The sequence below is a fragment of the Danio aesculapii genome, chromosome 6, assembly GCF_903798145.1.
Source record: "Danio aesculapii chromosome 6, fDanAes4.1, whole genome shotgun sequence".
NCBI lineage: Eukaryota > Metazoa > Chordata > Actinopteri > Cypriniformes > Danionidae > Danio > Danio aesculapii.
This window is the reverse complement of record NC_079440.1, coordinates 48,002,111-48,024,781: the sequence shown is the minus strand read 5'-3', so window position 1 is coordinate 48,024,781 and position 22,671 is coordinate 48,002,111. Positions and strand designations below refer to the sequence as shown.

At 34.9% G+C, this 22,671-nt stretch overlaps 1 protein-coding gene across 1 annotated transcript in view; it reads right to left on the bottom strand.

Annotated features, from left to right (window-relative positions):
• cntn4 (contactin 4) overlaps positions 1–22,671 on the bottom strand; it is a 308,523-nt gene that overhangs the window by 188,322 nt on the left and 97,530 nt on the right. Inside the window, exon 4 of the mRNA XM_056460400.1 lies at positions 20,900–20,995. Coding sequence (XP_056316375.1) covers positions 20,900–20,995 — 96 coding nt within the window. The remainder of the gene's footprint in view (positions 1–20,899; positions 20,996–22,671) is intronic.

The window sequence follows — 22,671 nt, the reverse complement described above, 5'->3', positions numbered from 1 at the left end:
TAAAAAAATCTGACATGTTTGATATGTTGTCTAACAGTGAAAATAAGTTTATTCAGTTTAGCTGAATTAACCTGAAAAAAGAAAAATCTAGGTTAACTTGAATTTATTTTTTCCTCCAGAAAAATGTGCTGAGATGACAAATATATTGAAGAATCCTCACATTATAGATTCAACATGAAAATGAGATGTAATTTAAATAATACTCACGTCTACACATGTTTTGTGAAAAGCAGAGAAAATATTCAGAAAAACCTTTTCACCTTCAACATGAAAACTGCATTTCTACAGGGATAATGAAATAAATTAGATAAAACTAACTCAAAGTTAAGCTAACTCAAACCATTTGAGGAAACCGATTGCAACAAACCATTTATGTTCAAAAACTAATCCTAATGAGTACTGTGATTAATACATTTGTTTAAATAAAGCAATTTGAGCACAGTAAAACCTAATAAATTAAGAGAACTCAAACCAACTGAGTACTGTGAAACCCAATAAGTTAAGGCAACTCAACCATTTGAGAAAACCGATTGCTACAAACAATTTTAGCTAAAAAAATAATCTATATGAGTACTGTGAAGTTACTCCATTTAAGTTGAAGTAACCTTTAACCATTACCTTCAACACGGAGTTGAAAACTTTTTAAATGAGTAGAATTAACTTTCAGTCAATTTTGAGTTAACTACACTCATTTCATTTGATAAAGTTGACTGTTGGGTTTTCCAATGTATATATATTGTTTGTTCAATACAAATATTATTTTAACCCCTTAAAATAAAATATAGTTAAATAAATATTGTCGTTTTTTCTATAAAATATGTTCTATAATATATTAAAAAATCTTAAAGACAATACATGTTGCGGACATGTCTTCAATCATTTTTGGGGATGCAATATATATATAAAAACCAATTGTAGCCACATTTTAGCTGATTGCACAGCCTCTATCGTTATTGGAGGTGTGTGTGAAAATAGATCTGTTACTTATTTCTAGTTCTTTTTACCTTGTTCTAGTTCTTTTAACATTTAATATTATTATTTATTGGTTTAGGATATACATTTTCACAATCTAATTCCAATTCCTAATAATTAAATTGCTAAAATGACTATAATTAAATGAAATATTTTTACAAATAAAATATGATGTGCTTTTTGAAAGATTGTACTTGCATTATGATCTAACACGGCTGGTAAGATCATAATGGACCCCCAGAAGCAGCTTGTGGAACTGTATATAAACCAGACCAGACGGAAAGCCTCACATATAGTTCAGGACTCAACTCATCCTCTTTATTATGAAGTTGAAAAGCTTCCTTCTGGTAGACGATACAGAGTACCCACAGCAAAAACAAATCTTTTTAAGAAATCTTTTATACTGTCTGCTATTACCATATTGAATAAATGACCATGAAGTAGTTTGTATGTTTCGGGTCGTGTGTTAGTAATCTGTGGTGTAGGAAGCGCAGTGTTTGCTCTGTGATTGTGGTTTGTATTTATCAAAAACAAATTTCCACACGTGTGGACAATAAAGATTTCTAATTCTAATTCTATTATAGTGTCAGAATGGTATTAAGAAGACAATAATATCGCTAATCACAAATAGTTTTGTTACTACACTGTAAAACGCAAAAGTCAGCTTTATCAAATGAAATGCGTGTAGTTAACTCAAAATTTACTGGACATTAAATCTACTCATTTGAAAAGAGTTTTGAACTCAGTGTTGAAGGTAATGATAACTAAAAATGCCTCATTAATTCAACTAAAATGGAAAAAGTTCACAGTACTCGTATAGATTTTTTTTTTTTTAAGTCAAATGGTTTGTGGAAATCGGTTTCCTCAAATGGTTTGAGTTGCCATAACTTACTGGGTTTTACAGTACTCAGTTGGTTTGAGTTCTCTTCATTTTCTTAGGTTTTACTGTGCTCAAATTGCTTTATTTACTCAAAAGGATTTAGTTCACAGTACTCATTAGGATTAGTTTTTGAACCTAAATGGTTTGCTGCAATCGGTTTCCTCAAATGATTTGAGTTACCTTTACTTTTTGGGTTTTACAGTGTATATATCGCACCACAAAAAAATAGATATTGTGACAGGATTAAAAGAATGAAAACAATACAAAAAAAAAACCCAAAACAAAACAAAATTTCAAAGACCCATGGCCTTACACAGCAGATCCAGATGAACAACAACTTCCCAGCAACCTCTTGTAACTTGATTGAGTAATTAACCACCTACCAACCAATCAAACCATCTAACAACAATCCATCCAGAACACCAAAGCAAACCAAACAGCAGCATAAAAAATCTTGCATTTATTAATAAGCAATCCACTAGTCTACAAACCACAATAAGGGTCTGACATAATAGCCCTAACCTGCTTAAATGCAATTTTGTATGCTGACTGCTTTAAGAAATGTCATCTGCAGACATAATGCCGTGCAGACAGCACTAAGCGCAGCTCCTAAGTCGCCTAAGCCTCAGCCCAGGAGCCCAGCATATAATCAGTTGTTTTGTTGTTGGAATGAGTGGCAGTGTATTCCTGCAGGGCTGAAGTGAATCCCACAGGACTGGTGCACGGCTGAGGAGGTGTGTGTTTGTTAGCAGGAGGCCTCGGGGACATCATAATGTGTGACTGGTGTCCAGCAGAGAGGGACACACTGTTTACTGACACCTAGACAGACAGGAGAGACGGGGGGCCCATTCAAGTTCCTCTGACATGGCAGTATAAAACGTCATGCTGGCATTTATCTGTGGAAAATTATGCTAATGTATACTACTGTTGAATGCGTGATTCTGGGTCGCTGAATCAGTTGGCTTAACATTCCAAGGTGTGCATTATTTTCAGGGAAAGCACAGTTGAAGTAGTTTTGGGCAGGTTTTGACTGCATTGCAGTTCTATACTGTACATCAACGAATAATGTCAGTTACTTCATAGCCTAAAACAGGTGAAACTAAACTAAACTAAAAGGCTATGGATGAGGTGCATAAGCCCTATAAAATATTCCCCCGGTCTGCGCAATACACTCAGGCGTGCATTATTTTAGGTCAATGGTCCTATAGAGTGAAGGAACTATGACGTCACCTTGTAGGCTAATCGGCTGCTAGCATAAAACTGGTTCCCTTGATAAAATCCCTATAGGATTTTTCCATTGGCTTTTAAAAAATTGCATTTAATAAGCTCTGTGTTCAAACACTCTTCATTACACTTACATGTTTTGTCCAACCGAATAATCCTCACATGAAAATACATCTTTTGAATCTTAAATGCAAACGCAAGAATTGAAAAGCTAACATTAGGCTACAAGCGGACTACAGTGCCATTGGGGCGCACGCCATCATCACCCTGCTACAGACAACTTTTCAAGCTTATTTTTAGAAACATGGTCCATGACAAAGATTTACTCTCTTGGTTTATTATATTATAATCCACGCTATATATTATACACAAATAAAAAAATGTCTGTATAGACCTACGTGCCTTTTGGATAGTTTTTTAATGTGGGAAATACATTAGTTTTACTTTACGGTTGTTGTAAAAGTTTTAAAACTGTATGTATAAATGTGCCTACTTAGTATTATCAAAAGACATATTTACATGTGTATCACAAGCGTGCACACAGCTCGCTTACCTTGATAACAGACGACAAAAATGAGGCGGCAGGGACAGATCTGACAAATGCCTACAAGTTCCATCATGGACACAGAACAACATACAATATTCTGTTTTTTGGTAATGAAGTAAAGCGAAAAGCAGCCCATATAAGCTATACATTTTGAGGAGGAGTGTAAATATTACAGTTATGATATAGAGTTAAATGTGTTTAGATGAAGAAAATAATTATGTAAAATCAATTGATCATGTTAAAATGACAGTTAATGTTTTATTTACACATCTATTGAATAATTTGTTTCAGTTGTGTTGCACCACATCAATGGTATAATTACTATGATAGTTTAATTTATCTATAGTATGCTTCCAAACACTAGTGTTTAATATAGTACTTTTTTCATGTAACATAATAGCTTATACAGTCAGACAAATGTATTTTAGTTCAGTACAGAAAACTGCCCTTTTCATGATATAAGGATTATGCCAAATATATGTGGTTATTTTCTATTTATATCTCCTTTGAAATATGGCATAAATGGCAAAAATATGGACTGTCCACGATGTCTTCCTTTCAGATTACTTTCTGCCCTACATCTGAATTATACACGTCCCCAAAACCACATGATTGCAAACAACCTATTCTGACACTCCAGTAACAGCAAAACAAAGCTGGTCCATTGTCAACTATTTCCCTGGTATCAAAAAGATATCCACATGCTAATATAAGAAGGAAAGCAGGATTTTTTTGTAGGGCTGTGCAATTTGGAGAAAATATCTATAATTGTATTATTTTTACAGATCTTGCGATTTCGATTTGATTTGCTATTTAATTTTGTAGTCAAGCTTCAGCTCAATAATCTGTATCGTAGCTTCTTACTGCTAAAATGCAGTGAGTGTTAGTAAAAAAGGATCTGAAAAATATATTAACTTACTTAAACATTTGTTCAAATTTGTTTTTAAATAATCAAAGTTAAATACAATTTTTTCTCTAGAGCAAACAGTAAACACAAATAAAATGACTTTACCTTTCTGTAAACAAGTTGAACTCAAATTAGGGATATAGCGTGGCTTATTACAAAATAAAAAAATATATATATGTATAAATATATATGTATATATATTAGATAGATAGATAGATCTACAGACTGATAGATAGATAGACTGCTCTGTTGCCGGCACTGACATGCATAATGTCAGCCGAATGAGGGCCATGCATGGCAATGATGGCACTACATGCATGACGGCAAACTACATTTGGGCCAGTTGTGGATGGTTGGTGTGTGTGGTCCAGATCACATTGTTTAGGTAACATTAGGCTTGGGTTATGGCTCAGTTTTTGGGGTTTTTGTTTAAAGTACAAACTTAAGGCTGAGAGTCTGCACCAATAACAAACCTGTTTTGGCCCAGTTCAGGGCCAGTTAAGGGTGATAAATTGGCTGAGATTCGGGCCGGTTATGGCCCATGTGTGGCCCTTGTCTTTAATCCAGTTATGGGTCACTTCAGGACAGTCATTCTTTGCGGTACTTGGGCAGAGGGAAAAGTTATTGTGTGGCCCGGACCTGGACCAGAAAACATTTGCTATGTGGGTTAGCACATTCTTAGCAGGATTCATCATGTTGTTAGCATGTTTCTAGTATGGGTTAGCATACTAGAAATATAATTAAACATAGACATTTATATTTAAAGATTAAATATCCAAGTAGAAACATGTTCATTAATATCAGATTTCAAAAACCCCACTGAATACATAAATTTTACCCGTAAATGTTGGAAATAAATGCAATGCCATGCTATTCGTCATCAACCTTAATCCTGATTTGCATAACTGATACGCATACAGTTCCCAAGTCATTTGCTCTTCGTAAAGCATAGGCTGATTTTTACCATTTGAATCACTCTCTATCAGATTTTAATTAATATATTCACAGCATGTCCAGATGTTAAGTAGAGGGGGTGTGATGAAAGACCCTGTGAATGATGACTTAATAAGCCCCATAATACATGGCACCAGAATGCTCCTCATTTATTCACAGATCATACATGTATAGAATCTTATAAGGTAATTTTCTTAGAGTGGAATTCAACTTCCTCCAGTTTAAAAATGTATATTAAAGAGGGTATTTCATTACCACAGATTTTATTTAGAAATAAAATCAAACCTTAAGTGAAAAATCAGACAGCATTCAAATGAAGTCTATTAAAAAATTAAAAGATCTTTATAAAATATTGTTTTAGAAACAGAAATAGCAGATTCAAAACCTTCAATGAATGAATACATAAAATATAAATACGTAATAAAATAGCATTACTTATTATTATTATTATGACAATAAAGATCATATAGTAAAGCTTGTCAAATTTGCCATTATTTGGATGGGAGCAAAAATTTTCAGTTTTTATGAGTGTCCCTTTAAATGCAAATGAGTTATAGCTTTCTAGAAAAGGGCGGAGCCTTTACACGTTATTCTGACACTCCAGAAACAACAAAACAAGTGAATTTCACATGGAATTAAATGTAAAAAAAACAAACCAGTGCTAGACAATAATGGAAAGGAAGAGTTTACAGACAGAATCAAGATGATTCTGAACAGTTAGTGGACACATTTATATACAGAAGATTTTGTATAGTAAAGTTGATTCGACTCATTACATAGCAGGTTACTGCTTTGTTCAAATATGCTGGCCCTTGATAATAAACATTACACTACAAGTACAATTATCTTTTTATTACACAAAAGGTAAACAAAAAGCCTAATTTGACTAGACAGTGCATAATAAATATGCATTAATAAATTGTCCTGACAACAAAATTTTGAATGAGATCTAATGATGATTGATCAGGGGCTGGTTGCACCAGCAGTGTATAAGTTAATACGTAGCCTAGTTGTGACATAAAGGGTTGTTAGGTTACAACCCACAAATATACTTTTGTATTTATTTAGATTTAAATGTCCTGCCAAATCTCACTTTTTTTCAGTTCGCAAAACAAAAATTTAATATATTTGCAAAGATTGTTTTGTGTTATTTGTCTCCATCAAGCTTACAACATACTTGCATCGTGGCCACATGCTTTTACCATAACTTTTGGAAGCATCCTTCAGCAGAATTGAACCCTGGTTTGCTCCACACCCCAAGTTCGATGTCATACAAGGCAAGCCACTGAGCAAACCGCAAACGTCCTCCATACTGAGGTAATTGGTCAGCAGTAGTGGAAAAAGATCAGAAGTTGTCAGTGGCTTCATACAGCCCTGTAGCTTTTGTTTTGAGCTTGCTAGGGCACACATCTGTGGTTCCCCAAAAATGTAACCTTGCGCACATATGCCCATAGAACCTGTGTTGACAAATTTTATTACATACTTGCTAGTAGTTACTAAGTGTGGACTTTATGTTCCAGTTTAATTATGAACTTATGAACAGCTGGTGCAATCAAACTTGGTCTCCATCAATACAATCAAGAGACAATGATAACTTTAGCCACATTTGCTAAAGTGTCTTTCGAATTTTCAGCCCTTTTTTTAACAACGCTTGACAAAACACTCACTCACTTTTCATTGCTTAGTGCCTGATTTGTCTGGGGTCACCACTGAATATGTTTTCATGTGACAGATGCCCTTCCTGTTGCATCCCAGCACTGAAAGTAAATGAATTTGTTAAACCCCAGTGCTGGTGTAACCCCGCCGGTCACCTTTAGAGGTCAGAGGAGTGAGGTTTACCTGCACAGCACTTCACTAGCTGGCCTCCGTTACACTCACCTCCAAAACCTCACTCCCATCCAGGTCACGGCACCAATGTAACCCCGTCGGCCCTACACCACTTAACCCACTCCAAGCTGGGAGTCGGTTGTTCTAACAAGGAGGCTAAAGACCATGGCCTCTAGCGTCTTCGCTACAGCACCTTTAGAGGTCAGAGGAGTGAGGTTTACTTGCACAGCACTTTACTATTCACTAGCTGGCCTCCTTTACCCTCACCCCCCCTAAACCTCACTCTCTTCCAGGTCACGGCACCAATGTAACTTCGCCGGTCCTACACCACTCAACCCACTCTGAGCTGGGATCGAACTGACAACTCTCCGCATGGGAGTCGGTTGCTCTAACAAGGAGGCTAAAGACCATGGCCTCTAGCGTCTTCGCTACAGCACCTTTAGAGGTCAGAGGAGTAAGGTTTACCTGCACAGCACTTCATTATTCACTAGCTGGCCTCTTTTACACTCACCCCCCTAAACCTCACTCCCTTCCAGGTCACGGCACCAATGTAACTTCGACGGTCATACACCGCTCAACCCACTCTGAGCTGGGATCGAACTGACAACTCTCCGCATGGGAGTCAGTTGCTCTAACAAGGAGACAAAATTCCATGACCTCTAGTGTCTGTCGCTAGAGTACCTTTAAAGGTCAGAGGAGTTAGGTTCACCTGCACAGCACTTCACTAGCTGTCACTAGCAGCACTTCACACACTGTCTCATTCACACACACACTCATTCAATACAGCCAATTTCGTTTATCCAATTCACCTATACCGCATGTCTTTGGACAGAAACCCATGCCGAAACAGGGAAAAAATGCAAACTCCCCACAAAAATGCCACCTAGCAAATTTGAGACTCGAACCAGAGACCTTTTTGTTGTGAGGTGACAGTAGTAAACAATTATCAATTTATGGATAGTAAATTACACAGATTTCATTGATTCATCCCTTAAACATAGAAGAGGTCAGATTTTCATAATATGTGTAAGGTTTAACCGAGCAGAAATGCAGATAATGTGCACAAGATCATCTGCTTCCATCTCATCACAAGCTTACACATGTATCCACACTCCGGAGGTTCAGCTAATATATGCTCACACTCCTGCACGCGGCCACACATCACAGCGCATTGATATTGGTGCAGCGTAACAGCCAGCGTTCAGATTCCCATGCCTGTGGATCATATACGGCTCAATCAGCATGTGCGAGCGCATCCGCAGGCGGCATAAGGAAACAGGGGGCCAGCTGTCTCCTCCACCGTCTGCTTCCCCTGACGCTTGCTCTGGCAGACCGAGAGCGTATCTGCAGCACACGGGTCCTCGAAAGCTGGAGCCAGTCATTCAGACCCGAGTGCAGAAGGTAATAAACAGCCCCGCGATATTCATTCGTTACTGCGCCACCCACTGACAGTGCCAAGCACGGCTGTGGAGGATGCTTGGGGGAGAAACAGAGAGATGGCATAAATGATCAACGTCATCGGCAGCTGTCACTGAGGGTCACTTTTTCCAAAACTGTAGAGCCACTTTTCATGCACATGGGTGTTGAAATACTATGGTTTTAAGTATTCATAATTAAACAGTAATAAATCTGGGTGTTTTATATGCGCCGTGAATCACTTCCAACACTCATGAAGTTTCCTGTAGAGTTGTCAACAGTGTTGGGTTAGTTACTTCAAAAAAGTTATTATTTACTAGCTATAATTACTTTATTAGAAGCACATTTAAACTACTATCTAGTTACTTTATCTGAAAAATAACTAAATAACCCAAGTAATTACTTGACTCAATACTACTTAAACTCTTATAAATCTTAAAACATACAAAACACATTTTTTTTTCTGATGTTTTCTTGTTTTAAATGTTTCTTTAATCCACTAATTTTGAGAGGGTTGTTGAGTTATATAAAAAAATAACACTTAAAGGGAACCTATGATGAAAATCAACTTTTGGAAACTGTTTGGACAGAACTGTGTGTAGATATAATGCGTCCACTGTCATATTGGAGTGATAGAAACACAACCAGTCTCTTTTTAATTTTCCTGACGTTAAAATAAGGCCCAATTCCCAGTGCTTTTGAGGCCCACCGCAACGTGACGTAGGAATTCAGTTTTTCCTGCCCACCGAATTGATTGACAGGGACCATGTTTCTATAATAACATGAATACACATGTCCACAGAACATTTTTTTGCAAATAAACTAGGATTAAAATATCTGTTCCAACTCTCTGTGACTTTTATAAGTTTGAAACGTTTTTAAAATTATATGTGTGTGTGTGTGTGTGTGTGTGTGTGTGTGTGTGTGTGTGTGTGTGTGTGTGTGTCTTGCAAACGGCATTTGCGTAGAAAGGCTTTAGAAAGGCTTGAATAAACTCCACCACAAATACATTAAATAAACCTACTTGGTATTTTTGACTAATGAGCTGTATTTCATATTCAGCCGCGTCTGTTTCTATCACTGACTGCTGTTTATTTGCTGTAATGCAGGAAAAGCAGACATGCATGTGGGAGCGGTGGGTGGGGAGAAGCAGTTCATTTGCATTTAAAACCAAAGGCTACAAAAACAACTACACTGTACTCAGACACCAACACGGGCAGATTCTGCAAGCTATAATAAATAATTTGATGGGTATTTTGAGCTGAAACTTTACAGACACATTCTGGAGACACCAAAGGCTTATCTTGCATCTTGTAAAAGAAGTAAAATAGGTGCCCTTTAAGAAATGTTAAACATCTTTCAAAACACATAATGAGAAAACAAATAATGACATATGATATAATTGCATATGATATATTGACATTAATTTCCTACTCAATTTATTGTTTCTAAAACTATCTTCATCTGACAAATATAATTTTCTTTAGTTAAAAAATTTAGTTATTCTGCAAATATATTTGCATAACAAAAAGTAATAATTACTCTGCTTCTGTGAACTGATTTATACAGAACTTCTGAATATATATACAGTATATATACACACACACATTTGAAGTCAGAATTATTCGCCCACTTTTAATTTTTTTTCTTTTTAAAATATTGCCCAATTAATGTTGAACAGAGCAAAGAAATTTTCACAGTATGTCTGAGAGTGTTTTTTTCTTCTGGAGAAAGTCTTATTTGTTTTATTTCGGCTAGAATAAAAGCAGTTTTTAATTTTTTAAAAACATTTTAGGGACAAAATTATTAGCCCCTTTAAGCTATATTTTTTTCGATAGTCTACAGAACAAACCATCAATATACAATAACTAGCCTAATTACCCTAACCTGCCTAGTTAACCTAATTAACCTAGTTAAGCCTTTAAATGTCACTTTAAGCCATATAGAATATTTAGTTGATAGTAGATAGTAGAAATTTACTGTCATCATGTCAAAGATAAAATAAATCTGTTATTAGAAATGAGTTATTAAAACTATTATGTTTAGAAATGTTGAAATATATATATATATATATATATATATATATATATATATATATATATATATATATATAACTGTAATTAAAATACCTAAAATTATTTAATTACAATACTTTGTAACTAATTACAACCCACACAGGTTGTCAAAGCCAGCAAAATTATATGATTTTTGATATCAGATTTGTTGTCTTACAAACCTAACATGGCGATTAACAGACGGACGGACGGACGGACAGATAGATAGATAGATAGAAAGAACAGTAGATAGATAGATGATGGTAAAAAAAGATAAATACCGTAGTCATTAAAAGACATTTTTTTCCAAATCTGGAGAGTCACATCTTTAATGTGTATGGATGTTGAAATACTCCAGCATTAATTATTCATGGCTAAACGTTTTTATGAGCGATTCTGGACCTGTTACAGCTTGTGCAAGAAAGTCTGAGTGATTTATGTGAGCAGTGAATCCGTCCAGCTGTACAACGTTCATGTAGTTTCTAATAGGGTTGACACCGAACCAAAAACTCAGCACTTGAGACTGAATACCAGCAGATTTCCAATATCTGTTTTGCATCTATAGAACCTCAAATAAATTAACACAGGCATTTACTTGCAAGACAAAAGATCAACTCAGATACACTTGCATTCCATCATTTTGGAGCTTAAAATGTGCCAAAATAATGTGAATTTGAATTGTGGTAACTTGAATTAATACCAATTGTAATTTAATATAACTAAATATTACTGGTTTTGAATTTTACAATATATTGAATGTAAATTTCTTCATCTTGAAAACTTGAAACTGTATTTTTACAAACTGGATAACTGCAGTGTACGAATTCAGAACAAAAAAATCTGAAGTTTGAAAATATGTCTATAACAATGGCTGCGTCTGAAATTGCATACCTCCATGTAAAAACAGTATGCGAGCCGAGTAGTATGTGTGAATTCAAAGAAAAAAAAAAACAGTATGCGAGAAGTACCCGGATGACCTACTACTTCTGGCGAGATTCTAAAGTGCGTATCCGATGCATGCAACGCTATCCCATGATGCCACTCGAGAGAATTTATGAATGGTAGTAAAGTGATGCAACTGACGCAGGCAGGTCATGCGATCATGACAAAATGGCGGATGTAGTACGTCCGAGTTCCATTCATACAGTACTACTCAGTTTCATACTGTATAGAACATACTTTTTCGAACGGTCAAGCAATACATTTAAATTCAAATGCTGTACCTATAGTAGGCGATTTCAGACGTAGCCAATCTGACATAAAAGAAAAAATAGTCGTCTTAAATTTCAAATGTTCAATATTCAAGTTAAGAAATTCAAATTCAAATAAATTTTAATGGCATATACCGTACAGTGCTTCCCATAGGTTTGAAAAATACTTACAGGGGTAGCCAACATTAACTATATGTGAAAAACAAAACATAATTCGATTTTTACCACTATTATATATTATCTGTTTAAAAAAAAAAATCAGTGGGTTAAAGTAAAAAAAAAAAAAAGATTAAAAGATTAAAAAATCCACTGTTTGTATTATTTTTATGCTATTGAGGAGGCATGTGCACCCACTGACAGGTCAAATCTGCTTCTCTCTATTTCTCATTTAAGGTCAGGTTGCTTTATTGGCATGACATTTTCTACAGTGTTGCCAAAACATTTTAGATGTATAAAATATGTAACATATTGACATTATCAAATAATAAAATATACAGCAAATGAGAAATAAATGATAGAAAAAAGGAATAAAAACAGACAATACCTCTAAAAACGTAATAATTACAAGAATAAAACGTCAAGATTATTTTAATAAGACGAATGAGTTGATTACCCATGTCTAATGGTGTACAAATATTCTGCAGCCAATTTAGATGTAATTTTGTCCTCTCCTAAGTGTTTAGTAAAGTTTTTCTCAGTCATTCAGATTAAATAATTAATTATTTAATGTCTCTCTTGCTGCTCTGCGCATAAAATTAAGGACAGCTTAGAAAAAGAAAGCAAAACTAAATCACTGACATTTTAGTGGAATTAGAAACCTCAGCCGGACAGAAAAAAGGTGCGGGTCTGTAGAGCACATGAGACATGAGACTGAGTCCGTGCGTTGACAGTGCTCACACAGAACGAGCAGTATGAAACGGGTAAAGGGGAGAAGCTTTTCCACTACTTAATTGCTCACAGATGCTTGTTTAAATTATTCATTCATTTTCTTGTCGGCTTAGTCACTTTATTATTCTGTGGTCGCCACAGCGGAATGAACCGCCAACTTATCCAGCATATGTTTTATGCCGTGGATGCCCTTCCAGCCGCAACCCATCTCTGGGAAACATAATAATTCTGTTTTATTAAATTAGAATTGTTAATAATTTGAATTAACACAATTCAATTTCAGATTGTTTTGGCATATGTTAAGCTCCATACAGCATTGGCTTTCAAAAAATCATTCAGAGAAGTTGTCCAATATCTTATATCTTAACACGACTAATATTATATAAAAATATTTTAGTTTCGGCCTGGTTGCAGGACTAACTGTAACTTTTGCCATTTCTAGCCTCCAACATGCTCACAAAGATTCAGAACTCTTTCAGCTATTATTTTTGTCTTTGTAAAGTTAACACAGAAAGTCTTGCTTCCTTTCACAGCATTCTTCCCTCAGTGGTGCCACAGAGACAAGGACATGATAAAAGTGAACATACAAAGACTTCTTTCTAAAAATCCAGGCGCGCTGCACTTCCACAGAAATTCAGTAATAGCAGTTCCTTTTTAAACACTCTTATTTTCCTTCTTCTACAAGTCGAAGATAAATCATGCACCAAAATGAATTTTCATCCCATTTGTGAGGAAAACTGAAAGGAAGCTTTGGCAAATCAACCAGCAGTCGCAGAATCAGAAATAAATACAGCACCAAATCCAACAAAAGCAACAAGATCCTAAACTTCATAGAGGTTTATATAGCGATATCAAAGAGAGACCAAAAAATAACAACCAAAAAAAGAAATAAATAAATGTGTGCAGCTGCAGAATCCAGATAGTTAAGAGTTTTGTATTGTTCTATGCTGTAAGCTTCTTTAACTAGAATATACAAAATGTTTCATCTTTTTACATCTGAGGTGTATTTGTTGTGGACTAAGGGCAATTAAATGTATTTATAGTTAAGGAAATAAAACTAAATAAGAGAGCAGTTATCAGTTTCTCTGAGAATACTCGATTTACCAGGTATGTTTGAACAAAATGTGACTGTGTTTTACTGTACAGGTCTAAACCATTTCTTATTTAGAGGATTTTTTTTCAGAAGATAACTGTTGGTCAGAATGTTTTCAATTGTTGTGATTGACAATTAAGGTTATTCCACCAAATCAAAGACTATAGAACACACAAGTGTCACTCATATAATTTTTAATAGGGGAAAATTCAATGTTCAGCATGTATTTTCTAGCGAAGAAAGCCCCACTCTCTATTAAAGGAGCCAATCAACAATTGCTAAAGACTGACTATTGTCTGGGGAAGGGACACCGTCGAAATGTGTGCTTATGACAGTTTCTGCAGCTTCATTGTTATGAACCCTCTGGGGTCAACAATCATGCAGGACTACCTACAATATACACCTGCAAAACAAATATATATATATATATATATATATATATATATATATATATATATATATATATATATATATATATATATATATATATATATATATATATATATATATATATATATATACACACACACACACACACACATAAAGCTTGGAATCTCTATACTTTTGAATCTCTCATTTACATCTGAGGTGTATTTGTGGTAAAGTGAGGGCAATTAAAATGTATTTACAGCTAAGAAAATAAAAATAAATAAGAGCAGTTATCAGTGTACTGGATTTATCAGGTATGTTTGAGCAAAATATTAATGTGTTTTATTTTATAGGTCTAAAAGATTTCTTATTTAGAGGATTTTTTTCAGAAGGTTACAGTTGGTCAGAATAACGAATGTAGACTGACTATTCTCTGGGAGAGTGGCACGGTACAGAAAACATGCTGGATTAGATAACCTGCAATATACTGTATACCTGCAAAATAGAAATATATCCACATAATGTTTGAAATCTCTACTTTTGAATGTCTCATTTGAAAGTCAATTTGTCCAAAAGCATCTGCTAAATGACAAATTTAATGACAAAATGATAAATTTGACGTTATTCAGAGAATTATATTGTGTAACAAATAGTTACATAATTTGATTGACAGGATGACGTCTGATTTATTTACCTTTTTTTTTGTTTGAGTTGAACACTTAATAATATTTTAAGTAATTTAAATAAAATAAATTTAACAGACAGATGTTAATTTTTTGGGGTGATTCCAAATACTGTATGAAGTGTAAGCATGTCTGAGAGGTGTTTCAAAGATTCCACAAAGTGAAATGACTTGCCTTAATAGGACTTTGAGCAAGTTATATAGTTTACTAAATATATATATCTTATTTACTTTTACACTGTTAACGGTGTTTGTAAATTACACAGCATTTAATTGTAATATGAACTGTATTTTGCTGTAGAACAATTATGTAGTATGTTACTGTATTTTAAAGTTGTATTGTGAAAATTACTGTATATTTTACAGTAAAGATATACATACATTTCTGTTAATACATATACAGCAAGATAAATGCTGCTGTTTGTAATGTGAATACAGTATTTTTATGTAATTGATTTACAGTAAGTTACTGATGAATTGCTGCCAGTAAGTTACTGTAGATTCCCATATTTAACATTGTACAGTGTGCGTTTACAGTGTTTAGTACAAAATTGTTTCAATTATTTTAAATTACAAATACAAATGAGTTAAATCTGTAAACTATTTTATTTTAAAGCATTTTTAAGACTACTCAATCAATATCTTCACCAAAATATTTATGCTTTTTCCCAGTGATTGACCGAATGACACAGATCAGCATCTTCTATCGACTCAGAATTACAACATCATCACAAAACGGCAACATAATAATCTATAAATAAATAGCTTATCAAAAAACAAACAATTATTTTGATGAATTACACCATTTATAACAAGCTGGAAGAATCTCAGTCTAATCTGATTTCTGTTGTCCTGCCAGATTAACAAAGCAGACAGAATGAAACACATCCCACTCATCTGCTCCATTCAGCACACATTAAACCTCTTTAGTGCGTAACTGGAGTCAACATTTCTGATGAAATCCACTTATTAACCCTAATCTAAACATTCCAACACACACTTAGTTCTGGTCCCTAATTTGGATTTGATTTATTGATTTTTATTGACTGATTTCATCATGAAAGAGCTCAATGGCGGCTTTACTAGCACATAATCTCCTTACAGCTGTTACTGTAGCTCCACCAGCGCTGTAGAGCTTGATACTAATCTCTTTGATATCAGTGTCTTTTGTGTAAAACATTTGTGCTGTGCCGTTGTTTAAAATTTGTGTCATCGTGAAGCTCTAACAGATGCCAGGGTTGGGCAAGATTCAGAATTTAAAAACCGCCTGTCCCTTTAAATGCATGAGCTGGAATCTGAATTAAATTGGTGACATTAAAAACATTAAACATTTGCCTCCATTTTGGCAACTTGAATTACAAAATTTATGGGAATTTATAAGAGTTCATCCACTATTGTCCAAAACAAATTAATTTATTAAATATATATACTATAAGCTGAATTTTAAACATGTTATTACATATATTAAATCAACAGTTGGAGTTTAATCAAATAATATATTAACTAAATATAATTTAATAAAGTAACTGATTATTTTTTGTTGTTATACAGCATCTTATATGTAGAATTCTGTAGAAACTATCTATTTAATTTCAGAAAAAATATTAATAAATTAATTACATTTAAATGATTTAAAAATTGAAGACAACTGAATCAGTTTGTGTAATTATAAATATTAAATAATATTATTTATACAAGAGTTCGGTCTGGTTCTCGAATCTGATTGGTTGATAGCCGTGCAATATTTTGCAATAACAGCACTCATACAGCCTCTTCACCCTTCTGTATCACTCCGCCCACATAGTGACAGCAGATCAATAAACTTACTACAGTTTGACAAATATTGCTGCTGTTGGACAACATAATTTACTTTTGAGGCTTTTTTAGGTGAGGATGTAGTAGTTTAGATTGCAACTATATAGTTTATCAACTATGTAGTTTATTTTAAGATAGTGCCTATTTTAAATATTTATGATTTTGGAGATACAGCTCGTCGACATCCATCTGTCTGTCATACTGAGCAGAGTAAAGACGGTTGACATTCTGCCACAAGATGGCGACAGTAACACCATAATAAGCCCTGGGAGGAGAAAAACTCAGCATCATTTCAAACTACAGCTGATCAAATCATTATAAAGCTGGTAAGTGACTTTCTAAGTCAATCTCTGTGTTTTGTATGTTGTAGTTCTGTATTTATACCATAGTCAGTGTTTCTGGTAGTCTTTGATTTGCTTTGGCTTTTTCGGGGTTAATTATTGTTATATCCCAGGATACACTGGGATATTGTGATATACTGGGAAATGTGTCTAGACTGATGGCATTTCATGCCGTTCAGCCATATAATTTTAAAATGTGAGCAAAATCACCTGTTTTGTCATCACTTTAGACATTACGCCAGAGAATCATTCAAATACTAGCTCTAAAGTGACGTTTGTGAAGTAGCAATGGTTTCTGCTGTTCAGATGTCAGCTGCAGATGAAAATGAATGGCCGAAGAAAGTAGTTCTTTACACAAAAGGATTTTTAGACTCTCCGTGTTTGATATTCTTCGAATATCAAACCGTTGATATCCATCGACCCGTTGAATATCATGCAATAATAAACGCAATATCGCACTCGTAGCAATGCGATATGGCTCTATACCGTCACTGGTGGGACACTAAGGCACTCGGCCTGCGGTCTCGAGCCAATGCACACCTCCCACCAGTGCTCAGCACATACATATTAGTACACTCCTCACAAATCTCTCTTTTAGATTAATATTTTCTGTAGGATGCTTAACAATATTATAATTTATATATAGTCTATATACATTAGATTAGTTGGTACTGAAACCAAATCCGGAGCTAATCTAACAAAATAACTTACGATAACAGTCCAAAAATTTGTAGCCCAAATTTATGCTAGAGAAAATTATTAAATGAAGATGTAAAAAGGAGAAAAACCAAGAGAAACTAAAATATATATATATATAATGTTTTATTGACTTTTTTTGTTTGTTTGCAGTATTTCAAATTTAATTGTTTTATCATTCTACTTCTAAACATGTTCAGTGACTAAAATATTATTATTATTAACAATATATCTGTTTAATAAATCTGCTTTGCTCAATTTCATCAAAATACCTTACCTATTATTACTGAGAAATGGAAAAAATATTCATTTTTAAAATAGGGTGTAATCTGTTACGCTGAACACTATATATACACACATATATATTTACATTATATGGTCACACTACATATAAACTATATAAACTATTAATTTAACTACTGAGTAATATTAATTAACTACATGTCCTCACATTAGGGTTAGAATGTGGGTTAGGTTTCTTGTTAGCTCCATGTAATTATGCATAATTAATTGTAACTTCTATGGTAAGTATATCTCCTTAAAATAAGGAGTTACCAATTATACATCATCATACTCTTTTATATATTACACATATCATTTTTTAAATTCCTATACGATGAATAAACAATTAACTAAACTAGAATTCTGAATGTCTGCATGGAGCTTAGGAACATTTATATAAATTCTGGAATGTTTAAGTTACTTAAATGTAAATTGGATCAATAATTTGAAACATTTACCAACCACCACACACTACGCATTTTTTTGGCTGCTTTTTCATCAATTTACAGTGATTTTTATTTTTACTTTGGAAACCTCATATTAATTAGCTCATATTACAAAAGCCTGAGTGCTTTGGATCCACGCCACTCTTCAAAAAGGCCATGTGAAAAGCACCTATTGTGCAATAAATGATAACAAAGCACTTCTTCTAACAAGCAACACCGCTGGCACCATTAATAAGCAGTTAAATCGCACGCTGCTTGTTAATTGATAGAGGCCATCAAAGTGATGGCAGAGTTAATGAACATTTCACGTCGGCAGTAGAGATTGGGTAGAGAAACTGGCAAAAATACATGGGAGGAACAGCGCAGCATGAAGCAAACGCCTGATGCTTCAGAGTCTTTGTGAATCACAGGAATAAGAGCGATTGTGATTTATGGCATTCTGACCTGAATTTCTTGCTCAGAATCAGAGTATTTGTGAGGAGTGAAGCAAATTTTCAAGGAAGATGAAACATTTTCCTCTTTTTACACTGTTTAAAGCATTTTATAATTTCTCCACTCCAAATTTCCCTCTTCAACTACTTCTCACTCTATGACTGATCAATGAAAAATAAATATTTTGTTCATTTCTGACTGTATTTTTTATATCACAAAGCTACGTCCTATCATAGTTATGTTAAATAAACATGTGTTACGTCAAAACAATGCATTTTTAAAATGGGTCATCTGATGCAATTTCATATTTTGAATCGTTTTTGAAATTTTGTAAGCTGTTTCATTTTCAATTTTTTAACGTTAACTGCAGTTTGGCACTTTCACTTTCATTCAGGAACATTTCATTCATACCGCCATGACAAACTGAGGTATTGGATGCGAGTATGATGTAAGAACTAGTGGAAGAGTCTTGCTTTGATAGAATTCGATACCGCACACCAAATGGGCACCTCCGCATTTCACTGTGTATGTGACTCGGTAGGTGCAGAGAATAGTGTCAAACAGCCGTCTTCTGTATTCTGTATTCTGAGCCAGAAATTCAGGTCAGAATGCCATAAATCACAATCGCTCTTATTCCTGTGAATTTTTTTATTTTCTTATACTTGTCTTTTTTATTCTTGTTTATGTAAAGCACTTTGAATTGCCACTATGTATGAAATGTGCTATATAAATAAACTTGCCTTGCCTTGTGTATGGACTATCCTGTCGCCAAATGCGGTGAAAAGTACTACATGACGGTAATAGTTTGATTGCTGTGTTTACATGTCTGTACTGCACTTCAATAATGCGACTAAAATAGGAATACTCAGCCTGATCTCACAAGAAAACGTAAGTATTTTACGCTTTGTCAGTTTAGTGGCTACTTCGTACGAATTCGCACGAGTTCAGTCGTACGAAATTGTACGATTTTAAAAAGGAGGCATGGCACCTAACCCCACTCCTAAACCCAACTGTCTTTGGTGGATGAGCAAATTATACTAAACTGTACAAATTAGATCATACGAATTAGCACTAAATCAAAAAGTTACGAATTGCCATGAGACTGTTGGAATGCTCTACATGTCTCAATTAAATTTCTGTTTAGTTTGATTATGACTTTAATCTGGTTAAATTAATCTAAAATTGCTGTTTACATGGTAGACTCTTGATCAAAGTATTGTCTTCATCGAATTTAAATCAGATTATTGATGTCTATGTAAACGTACTCACTGACTGACAACCCGACAAAGCCCAACTGCTAACTGTCAGCTTGGTGTAGACACCAACATGGTGCCTTGTGTTGACTAGGTGTAGTGTATGGCAGAACTTGTGATCAACATCTTTCTATCTCTCAAAGGAAGCCATACAGGTCATTTACATATCATGTCTGTTATGAACTCAAGTTCATTATTTGCTAGTTTGACACTCTTTTGATCATCAAAAATCTATCAGTTATGCTTGTGCTGGAACATTAATGAAGTGCTCACACCAAAATACTCTAACTTAAAAAAAACACTCCACCCAAAAATCCCACCACTCCACTCCTCACTCCACACACACAAACTCAGCACGGTATTGGGGAAAGATGCTGCTCAACGCTACAGGGATGCAGGTAAAGGGTGGAAGAGAGTTTGCACATAAACATCTCCGTCTCTGGAGGCTGTCTGGGCTTGCCTACACACGCTTGTCAGAGAATTGAGAGATGCTGATGGGATTATGTGATCCGCAGATTGGACAAGCGAGTGCCGAGAGACTGCCGGAAGACCTCTCCTCTGGAAAAATGAGGTGCAAATGAAATATGATCGAGCTGGAAGTAGTACTGACCTCCGGAGTGAGGAGGAGGCCCACAGAGAAGCACCACTCCCTGGCCTTCCCGAACAGACACTGAACTCCGCTTGTGGGTTTTGAAGTTTTCCAAGTCTGAAAAACAGAAGAGCAGAAAAAAAAGCATTACATTGATTGTTGATTAATGAAAATTTATACAGCACATTCAGAATGACGGTATTACTCTTCCATGAAAAAAAAAAAAAATTCAGTACAATCATTGAGCCACACAAAGTTGGTGCCTTGGACAAATGTGTGTGTGGGTAAAGATGTGGTAAATAGCCTTCAGCTAGACTGGGGGCTGCATCACCACCCATTGCGTCTGTTTATTGAGCAGGTTCAAGCATCTTGCTGTATTGTACTGGAATAAATGGGTGAAATAAATAAATAAATAAAAATTGAGGCTGAAAACTGAGCTCAAAAAACAAAGGGTCGAACAGACTGGGAGACTGGAAAAGGGTCTAGCACATATTACTGACATCCATAGCATCCTGCTGTTTCAAACGGAGAAACTCTATATTTTGCTCATGTTCAGTACTTTACACCACACCACGTAGCCATGTGTTTCTATTGCACTTTGAGTGGATTTTGGTGCACTGCTATTGAGTTTGGGGAGCATCTACACAGATTCATCTTCAATAACAACTTGAAAAACATACCTATATACTCTTAAAAATGTAGTGATGCCACAAAACAACCATTTTGGTTCCCATAGAATCTTCCCGTGAACACTTCATAAAATATTTATATTTTTTATTACTGTATAACATTTTGCTACTTAAAAGAACCTTCTGTGAAAAGTGGGCATTCAGTGATGTTAAAAGTTCTTCGAGGAACTATCAACAACATTAAAATACCCCTATAAATGTACAATTTAATAACATATTACAGTAATCAAACTCAATCAAAAACTACTGACTCTTAATTACTCTCAGGGCCGTTTATATCGTTAATATTTATCCAGACCATATTGGTGCTTCATAACATCTAATTTTTATGAGGTGGGTCGATAGCCCAATGTGCAATCCCTAACCTGGAGGACTAGGACATAAACACATACAGTATGGACAATTTAGTTTACCCAATTCACCTAGTCTTGGACTTGTGGGGGAAACCAGAGCACCCGGAGGAAACCCACGCCAACACGGTAAGAAGATATGCAAACTCTACACAGAAATGCCAACTGACCCAGCTGGGGCTTGAACCAGTGACCTTCTTGCTACAAAGTGATAGCGCGAACCACTGCACCACCGTGCCACCCAATCAAAAATTATTTGGATAAAGTTACACAGATTATTGAGCTTGAGAATATAAATGTGTAGAAAAAACATGACTTACTGTAGACTGAGTATTCATGAAGTCACGAGTTTGCTATTTCCCAGATTATGCTAAGAAATTGGAATGACAAGAGGTAAGAATCTGATTAGACTATCTTGCTGGCTAATATCAAACGCCACTCATATAGTTTTGAATGGTGAAAAGTGTAACGGTCAATATAGCGAATGAATCCCTGCTTACTAGTACAGGAGCCAATCAGCGATCGCTATTGGCTGACGTTTCTCCATTTCTCACACAAATACTTGCTTCACAAACATAAGAAATGTTTCCACATAAAGCTTGGAATCTGTACTTTTAAACAAACCAAGTACAGTTCGAAACACGATGTACAGTTCATCCTTTCAAATGCACATCACATGACAGAAACTACTCAAACACCCACAAACAGAGGTGCTGTCATTTCTGGAGAAGATTCGCCATCATGACCAAGTTGT